Below are 9,493 nucleotides of genomic sequence, written 5' to 3' on the forward strand. Positions count from 1 at the left end.
CTGCAGCTGCCCGCGGCCTGCCTGAACAGAACGATTACAGCATTATAGCGAAGGAGCGATCCAGACGAACGACTGGGTTTTTAATCCTTTTAATCTCAGTTCTGTGAAACATCAATAATAAAACTTTTCCACGTCCGTCCTGCTGTCAGGATCCCGCTGCACACAAACATATTAACACAAAACCAGTCCAGGAAGTAGATCCTGCGTGATCAGCGCCTGATGGACGTGGCTAACGTCTGGAGCTACACCAGCTTCTGCTTCTTGCGAGCCTGAAACTGCTGCGTTTTGCTTTTGATGGATCTGACGAGCAGCGACAGACTCGGGTCCATCTGCGTCGTTGTCGCCCGAGCGTCAGACTCTGCTTCCCGACTTTTCCCGTCGCTCTCCGCCTGCGTGGGCGTGACCTCCTGAGCGCCCTCCAGGCGCCGCTGCTCCTCCTCCCGCCGGCGCTGCTTCTCAGCTACGATGCTCTGCGTGGCTTTGGTCTTCTTGTAGCTGGGGTGGGAGGGGTCCAGGTTGAAGAGATGGGAGGTGAACATGGCCTGGAAACGAGGGTCTTTAACGTCCACCTGCAGAGAGGGAGAGACGGGACATTTAGCTCCAGGTGTATCGTGAGGTCAGTTTCACGCACACCTGAGCCTGGATTGGCCCAGACGGGTCTGAAGGTCAGTGCCATCGTTTCCCACTGCGGTCACATCATGTGACCTGCTGCCATCAGCCAAACGATGCAGACCAACCAATCCTGCACAAACAGACTGAGGAGCAGCCGTTTGCCCCGAGCGTGACCTCCATCACCCCCACCCACCCAATGCTACATGCAGAATAACTCCATCACTGCACTCAAACTTAATCACTAAGGTTAATCATTTATTTATGATTAACCACGCCCCCTCCCGCCACGACAGTAGGCCAAACGAAGCACACGGAGCATCAGCTATGGTTCGTACGTGCTGTGTTGTCGGTTGCAACGTTAGATCACGCGATCGTCAAGGCAAGAAGCTGGAAAATCGCCTCTCTTTCCATCGTTTCCCCTCCTGGAGGCAACGGGGGGACCTCATGTATCCGATATTACTAAACGAAGACGTCAGGCTTGGATTGCAGCGCTCACACGAGCGGATATCGAGTTCTCTGCCATCCCCAATTTTTTGTTGGTTTGCTCGCACATTTTCTTTCCGGTGAGTTCTAAATTAATTCATATCTCTCTTAAAAGGCTTTTAGTGTTATTTTGAATGCGCTGAGGTCATAGGTCATCCTAATAAAACATCCTAATGTGTGATGCTGCAGAGCCACGTCATGTTGACGGAGGAGCTTATTATTATTTGGCATTATTGCAGGCAAACCAGCATATGAAACGCATGTAAGAAATCCAGACTGGGCTCCAGCGCTGCACACGGGGCACGAGCTGTGTCAGACTCTGACCGGCACACAGCACTGCTCGATGAGATTGTGAAGGTTTGCTGTGTTTTGGTGAACATGTGCCCCAGTGTGGCTGTCAAACCAGGGCCAATGACACTTGCTCTTGTTGAATATTCATAAAACTGCTGTGCTGCATGTACAGTTCATTGTAAATAATTGTACTTTCTGTGAAGTGGTTTCAATAAAACAGAAAAGAAAAGTATGTTCACATGTGCGTAGCAAGAACAGCTGGCACCAATCGTGGATCGTTCATCTAGAGCTGCTGAGGAGAAGTTAATGTTATGAGCAACCTCTGGCTGTATCCTGGTCACATGGTCAACGTACTCACAACGTGGAGGCTTAAAAACGGCCAAATCTCGTACCCAACCGTTTGTGAATCAGATGTGCGCCTCCAGGAATTTATAATTACGAAAATGATTCGCCGTGTATGCGCCGACTCCACAGACAAGGTACGCGAAAATATGGGGATAGGACAACGGCGGTAGGCTGTCCGGGTTTCCGCTCCACTGCCTTTTTTCAGACGGGTCCACATTACCGATGCACGCTCTTTTTCCAGTTACCGTCTCCTGGCATCTGGGCGCAACCGGTCGCGATACAGCCCTTTGTCTTTTGCGCTGATTTTAAGGTTCTGGCGGTCCTGCTCCCAACACAGTGTGTTTGTTTTGATTTGTAGCCTTCTGACATGGCGCCGCGATCCCACAATGCACTGCGGCGTGACGTCAACTCCAAAGCCCTATTGTCTGTAAAAGCAGGGAGCCTGAATTTTGGCCAACAGCGAGCCTGGATCACTGCATCTCATCAGCTCATACGTGAGTTCAGCTGTTCTCGGCCTCGCGTGTTCACATCAGCACGTCGTTCACTTTCATTTGAATCCTGTTCAGTTCAGGCAACCACAGAATCACAGAGGTCAAAGGTTAAGCTGGCGCCTCTCTACAGTTTTCAGCCAGCAGCCGTTGAGAGTATGCTCACCTGGAAGTGGTCGTCCTCCGGCAGCTCCTCCCCTTTCTTCAGCAGCTTCTTCCTCTTCTTCTTGCTCAGGTTCTGCTGCTCCACGATCTTGTCGTAGTTGAAGTGTTTGTGTTTGTCGTCGTCGTCCATCAGCAGAGCCATCTGAGCCTGGAAACACACACACAGTTTATGTGGGACAGGCCGAAACGATCAGATCCAGAACCAGCCCGGCCGAGGCGCGACCTCTGACCTTCTGTTTCTGCAGCTCCTCCTCCTCCTCGGCCGTCCGTCGCTCTTCCTCCTGCTTCTTCTTTTTCTTCCCTTTCTGTTTCTTCTTCATGTCTGCAGAGACAAAATCAGAGACCCTGAAACTCTGTTGGTGGACACGGACACACACACACACACACACACACACACACACACACACACACACACACACACAAACACGCACCTGCAGCACCGAGCTCCTCGGAGAAGAAGGGGTCGCTGAGGTCGACGTCTGAAGGAAGCTCGTCGTCGCTGAGCGCTCCCTCGCCCGCTCCCTCGCCCGCTCCCTGATGAAGAGAAACCATCAGACAGGTCAGTGACATCATCACACTTGGATATGATCGGCGTGAATACAAACGTCTCAGGCTCAGCATAAAGAGGCTCAGAGGCGTTCTTCAGTGGCCAATCAGGCTGCAGCCTCAGGATGATGTAAGCAACACGTGTTGGACTGAAACCAGAACAAACTCGAATTCTCAGCAGGCCTGTCTGCACGAAGATTCAAGCAGCGTCTGACCTGCTCCTGCTCCAATAACCTGCATTATCCGGGACCGGGACCGGGACCAGGACCGGGACCGGGACCAGGACCGGGACCAGGACCGGTTTATAATTACAGCTGATCACAGATAATTTGGCGCTCCTGCAGCGTTAGCCTCACTCGGCGAACTGCTGATGTTCGGTTTTCCAAAACTGATTCAGGAAATTGATCCGACATATCAAAGTAAAAGCAGCAGCTCTCACAGCGGAGCATCGTGGACTCCACATCGAGTGATGTAAGAATGCCGCTACTAACGAAGGCTGGAACGTTCCATCTAACAAAGACGCCGTTTGCGTCTGCAAGCCACGCCCTCACCTGTTTACTCTCACACTTCTTCTGCTTCTTCTTCTCTCTCTTCTTCTGCAGGAACTCCTCCCAGGGCGTCAGCACGTCTTTGGCCTCCAGCTTCTTCTTCACCAGCTGCTCCGTCGTCTCCTTCAGGCCTGCGGCGTAGAGAAAAACACTTTTAAAACAAGCCCCGCCTTCAGGCCCGACCTCTCCTCATGTTAAGAAAGCAGGAAGTGAGGCTGCGTGCTCGTACCTGGCACCCAGGTGACCTCCATCTCCATGTCTTTGTCCTCCTGCACCTTCTTCTCTTTCTCCTGGATGCCTTTCAGCAGCTCTCTGTACTTGGAGATCTGCTCCTCGCTCTTCTTCTTCTTCTCCTCCGCCTCCACGACGCGCTCGTCTGTCCGGCACAAACACAGCACACCTGCTCGGCGCTGCTTTCACATTTCAGCAGTCAGAAAACCGTCATGTTCTCGTGTTTCTCACCTGCCGCCATCTTCACGTCCTCTTCAAAGGCTCCGTCACCACCACCTTCCTCCTCCTCTTCGCTGGAGGAGGCCAGGTAGGCTCTGAAGTCCATGTCCAGCAGCTCGTCTTTGTTGAACTTCCTGTTTAGGGCCGTCACGCGCTCGTGATCGGTTTCATCCCACGTCAGCTGCACCTGATCGGGTTGACACAAACACGTCACCGCCCGCTGCACGGATCTGAGCTCCTGCCCTCACGTCAGCTCTGAGTAACAAACTTCATTCGCACAGGTGAACCCGCCTGACATCATCGCACCTGTAAAGTCTGCGAACACTCTTCCTGTCGCCTCCGATGGCGAGCGTCGGGGAAGCGCTTACCTTCGAGGTGGCGGTCGCAGACGAGGTGAAGAGCTTGGGCGTGTAGGCCGACAGGTTTACGTCCGTCGCCGCGTCTTTGGGCTCCTCGTCAAACTTCACGTCATCGGGAACGAAGCTGCTCGTATAAGGAGAAGAAGACAAGCCGTGAGAACGACCTTCTAACGTCGATAATCGACATTGAAGCTGAACAACGTGACGCGTTTGGCTTTCATTAACAAGCTGGAACAAATCTGTGTGTAACTATTGGATGATTAACGCGCGTGTCATCATGGTGACCCTGCAGCGCGTGCACTCTGACCTTTGAACTAAAGTTCATGGATGGAAGCTCAGCTGGGGGCCGGGAATGTTAAGTAAATACTCAGATCCTGGCTTCCCTGCAGACGTCCGATTCAGGAACGACTACATCTAAAAACCTTCATTATGGAATAACTGAAACTGGGAAAGCTGGAAGTTTATCAACACATGAATCACTTCTTTAGACTGCTCGGTGACACGCAGGTCCGAGCGCAGCTAAAGTCCACTCGCTGCGCTCGGATCAGTTTTCGCTAACGTGCGCGCGTTGCTTCGATGCCGTTTGCTGACGTACCGCAGGTCGAGGACGGAGCAGCTGCTCTCGTACTCGTAGCCGTCGCACTCCTCGTAGATCTTCGCCGCCGTCTGGGCCGAGTCGCACTCCGCCACGGCGTAGAAATACTTCAGACGCTTGAACTGGTAGTCCCGCAGCTTCTCCCTGTAAACCCTGAGAGCACACAACACCCATGACCGTCTGACAGGTCAGCAGGGAGCCCCGCCCACCTGATACTGCACAGCTGTTTTTAAGTGTACACAGAATCACTGGAGTCCAAATGCAGCTTGTTTCAAAGCAATAAGGTTACAGTTACTCTCCAGCCACTTCATTAGGTACACCTGTGCATCTGCTTGTTAATGCAAATACCTGATCAGCCAATCACAGGGGAGCAGCTCAGCGCATGCAGACATGCTGAAGTTTAAACTGAGGACCCGACTGATGAAGAAAGGAGGTTTCAGAGACCATGAAAGTGTCACGGTTGTGTTTCTGCTGATCTGCAGCGAGCAGCGGCTCCCTGGGTGAAACGCTAGCAGAGGCGCTGCTGTGATGGCGTGGAGCGCTGCTCCAGCAAAGCTCAGGTCATCTCAGACGGTTTCTAGAACACCACGATGAGTTTGCTGCACTCACGGCTTCCGCAGACTCACTACAGCACCTGTGCGATGATGTCATGATGATGTCACTCCAGCAGATGTTGAATCTGATGCATGAAGAATTGAGAGTGCAGGGTGTACCTAATGAAGTGGCCTGCATATTCATGTAATCCACCTTTTTATGTTGACTATGGGCTCAAAATGTGGTCATAAATATTTTGTACTTGTAAAAAAGATTTGTGTGTGCGTAAAAAAGATTTGTGTGTGCGTAAAGAAGATTTGTGTGTGGACTTAGAAAAAAAACCCTGCAAGTTACAAGTACGAATTTTGACCCTATTTTTCTTCCTTTCATCTGATTGGTCAATGTCATGTCAATCACAAATGTAACAATCCAATCAGAGAACAGATGGGTTTGGCTGTTGGAGGGGAGCTTTTTTTGAACTGCAGGTCCTTGAAGGGAATAAATGCCCTTTTACATGCCAACCCAGCGTTTTCCTTCATCACCACGAAGGAAAACAGTCTGTGGTCGTCCGAGTTTGGTGATTTTTGTGTCACAGGTCTACGTGTTTAATACAGGGACTTCCACAGCCTTTTCAACAGTGCTGCGGACCGCGGGGTGGGGGCGGGCAGTGTTTTGGAAATGACAGTCTTCATTACAAAGCTTTCTTCGTTATGAATTAGCATACATGTTTTTATTGAACATTTGAAGAACCAGCAAAAAAAACAGAAACTCTTGTAGAGGACATAAAGTCAGAGATAGAAAAGACAAGGAGCAGGTGCATCTAGTACAGGTAGAGCTGCTGCACACAGAGCCCAGCAGCCAGCAACAAATTCTGGATCCTTAGCTTTTAGTTAGCAGTTAGCATTAGCAGCACATCCTGCGTCTGATGTGAAAGGACTTTTATGCTGCGCACTGTGACTCACAGCAATGGTCCCGGGTCAGCCCTGACTTTGTGTTAAACTAATCCTAAAGTAATAATGGTGTTTCTAACCACTGATATAGCACAACTTTATCCTTTCAACAGCTGCTGAAAGTTAGGGGACCTAGCTGCTATCGGATATTTATATAGAGATCCTCCAGCTTCAAACTGTATCACCCTTCAAGGACCTGCAGTTCAGAAAAGCGCCCCTCTGACAGCCAAACCCATCTGTTCTCTGATTGGATTGTTACATTTGTGATTGACATGACATTGACCAATCAGATGAAAGGAAGAAAAATAGGGTCAAAATTCGTACTTGTAACTTGCAGGGGTTTTTTGGGCTAAGTCCACACACAAATCTTTTTTACACATACAAAATATTTATGACCACATTTTGAGCCCATAGTTGACAAGCCAACAAACGTCCCGCCGGTGCCGAACCATCAGAGAGCCGACGCAGCCTCGTGACACAAACCTTCCCACAAGCTGCTCGACTAACAAAGTCTGGCTGAAAACTGCATCTAAATCCCGCCTCTCTGTGACATCATCATTACCTCTCCTCCTCCGTGTCGTCCTCCGAGTCGTCGGGCAGCGCCTTCAGCTCCATCGGTCCCTGACTCTCCTCCGCCTTCAGCCTCTCCTCCCCAAACTCTGACGGGTAGATCTGCAAGCATAACCCAGCATGCACTGTGCTGATCACCAGCACTTCCCGGCTCCGCCCACACACAGACAAACCCACGCAGGTCTCCTTACCTTCACAGAGAGCACGGCGCCGCCTTTGGGCGTGAAGGATTGGAGCAGAGCCAGCAGGTCTCGGGCCTTCAGCCGGTCCCAGTCCATGTTGCAGACGGCGAGCCGCGCCGACACCTGACACGGTGAGATCGTGTTAGCAACGTTTCCCGGTGGCGCAGACTAACCTTTGACCTTCAGCCTTTACCGCACGCAGCATCACCTCGTCGCTCCGCGGCGCGTCTTTGCACAGCTCCCCCCAGTCGTGTTCGATCTCCTCTTCCTCTTTCCTCAGGATGGCGCCCACGTCGTCCTCGTCGTCTTCGTCCGAGCTCGTCTCGATGTTGCCCTTCCCCCGGGCCAGATCCGGCCCGCTGTCGCTGTCGTCCCCCGAATCCAGGCCCGACTCCTCTTCATCAGATCCACTCGCCTCGTCACTCTGCGCCTCCTCCTCCTCATCAGAGACGCTTAGGTCATCTTCATCCTCCTCTGCAGACCGCTGCTCATCATCATCTTCATCACCTGCATCAGCATCGAACAGAAGAGAGACGGTCAAATCATTCCTGACACGCTTACCTGAGCAGGGTCAAAGGTCACCTGGACACCCCTCAATCATCCACACAGTGTTGCTATGGTAACGGCGTGTTTTTACCTGAAGTTCATTAACATGAAAACATCTCCTGACCTTCCGAGAGACTCGCTGCTCCTTTAGGCTGCTCTGCTTTGGCGCCGCCAACGTCCTTCTTCTTCGTCTCCTTCACCTCTGCTGCTCTCTTGCCCTCGCCAGCTTCCTCCTCCTCGGAGTCGGACAGTTTGTAGAAGCGCTTCAGGTCCTCAGCGGAGGTGTGGTTGATGGGCCGCCCTCGCTTGTCCACCGTGTACTTGACCTTGAAGCGCTTGTCGTGGAACATGGACTGAAAGCGTTTGTCGATCTTGACTTTGCGCTCCCTCTCTGGCATCTCCCAGAACCGCGGGTCCTTCTGGACCCGGAGGAAGCGCTCGTCCCCGTCTGGGCGTTTTTTGGACGACATGGCGGTAAAATCCCAGCGTCACCTGCAGAACAGAAACCAGTTAAAAACCACGTTTCACACCGAGCTGGTTTCTGCTCGGACGTCAAACCCAACCCTGAGCCTCGTGATGGACACACGTGTGGCATTCAGGGTCATTCAGTAATCCTCATTACTACAATCACCGGCTCGTGTAGGACTTACGAGGTCGTAGAATTAAAAACGCTCACGTTTTAAAACATAATGCCAACAACAATGACACAGAGCAAAGAAACGTGCAGTGGTGGACAACATGAACTGTGATGTCAGTGTGTACAGCGCCAGTCCTTCTTCTTCATGACCTCTGCTGGATCTTCTGGTCCTGAAGGACGGAGACTCGCTCCTGCCTCCTCCGAGCTCCAGGCCGACCACAGTTTGTCCCCAAACACCCACTTTGTCCCCCCGTGCAGGAGCAGTGTGGAGACAGTCTGTGCAGCAGGCCGGTCCAGTGGACAGAACGGCTGCCTCACAGCTCTGGGTTAGAACCTGCTGGTTGTCCCGGCTCCTGCCTGGGTTCCCTCTGAGTTCTCCAGCTTCCTCCTACATGCTGCGTTTACAGGTGCCGGCTGACAGACCGGCGACCTGCCCGGGTGGACCCGCCTCTCGCCGTGTGAGCGCTGGGACAGGCTCCAGGCTTCCAGGCTGTGATCGTCCGAGGAGGCAGGAGCTGAGGTCCAGCTGAGGTCATGAGAGGTCAGCGGCGTGTAAACACGCCCTTTATTTCTCACTGTCATCACAGACGTGTGCGAACCGACGCAGCAACCGGTGATGACCTCACAGGTATCAGTGTCGTTGAGCCGCGATGAGCTCAGACTACAGCGCCGAGACGGTTATTATCGATCTGATGGTTATTATCGATCTCACCGTTATTATTGATCTGATGGTTTTGAATCGTTCTCTGTGCTCTTGTCTGTTTCATCCTCTGAAACTTTTGGAGGTTTTAAAGAGGATCGAGTTTGAAATCATGGCTCAGTTTGCGCCGCACACCTCAGCCTGGTTTTCTGTTTTCATGTTTACAACCTGGAGACACCGGAAATAGCTGAGAGCACAGGAAACACTTGAGAGGACCGGAAACAGCACGTCTACGCTTGAAACATCAGAAACACCTGAAACAACGTGAGCTTTAAATTAAACTCAGAAACTGGTGAAACTTTACCGACACAGTGTCCGCTCCTCCGCGATCTCACACACGTGTTTACCCAGCATGCAACGCTGTAGCATCATCTGCTCCACCCCGCCCCTTTCTCTAAGGCGAGCGAAGTGGGACAAACAGGAGCGAAACGCGGTTTAAACACAGAGAGTGACGCAGCAAACAACAAACGCAAATTATTGTATTAATTTAAT

At 51.8% G+C, this 9,493-nt stretch overlaps 1 protein-coding gene across 3 annotated transcripts; it reads right to left on the reverse strand.

The window, feature by feature from the left end:
- Positions 1-73: 73 nt before the first annotated feature.
- Positions 74-9,399, reverse strand: esf1 (ESF1 nucleolar pre-rRNA processing protein). Of its 3 annotated transcripts, none has more exons than XM_084929801.1 (14): positions 9,306-9,399; positions 7,789-8,156; positions 7,327-7,625; positions 7,128-7,241; positions 6,929-7,038; positions 4,883-5,035; positions 4,297-4,411; positions 3,941-4,115; positions 3,708-3,854; positions 3,482-3,609; positions 2,816-2,906; positions 2,615-2,706; positions 2,386-2,532; positions 74-569 (listed from the first exon to the last, which is right to left on the reverse strand). In XM_084929801.1, exons 2-14 carry the CDS (start codon positions 8,132-8,134, stop codon positions 243-245), a joined length of 2,244 nt encoding a protein of 747 aa, XP_084785927.1. In that variant the 5' UTR covers positions 8,135-8,156; positions 9,306-9,399; the 3' UTR covers positions 74-242. The 3 variants fall into 3 exon arrangements, with proteins under 3 accessions (XP_084785927.1, XP_084785925.1, XP_084785926.1); XM_084929799.1 differs by having other exon boundaries at positions 2,816-2,918; XM_084929800.1 differs by lacking the exon at positions 9,306-9,399 and adding an exon at positions 9,014-9,264 and having other exon boundaries at positions 2,816-2,918.
- Between the last annotated feature and the right edge of the window lie 94 nt (positions 9,400-9,493).

Source organism: Perissodus microlepis, chromosome 6 (genome assembly GCF_051167445.1).
Source record: "Perissodus microlepis isolate ML-2025 ecotype Zambia chromosome 6, ASM5116744v1, whole genome shotgun sequence".
NCBI classification, from domain to species: Eukaryota; Metazoa; Chordata; class Actinopteri; order Cichliformes; family Cichlidae; genus Perissodus; species Perissodus microlepis.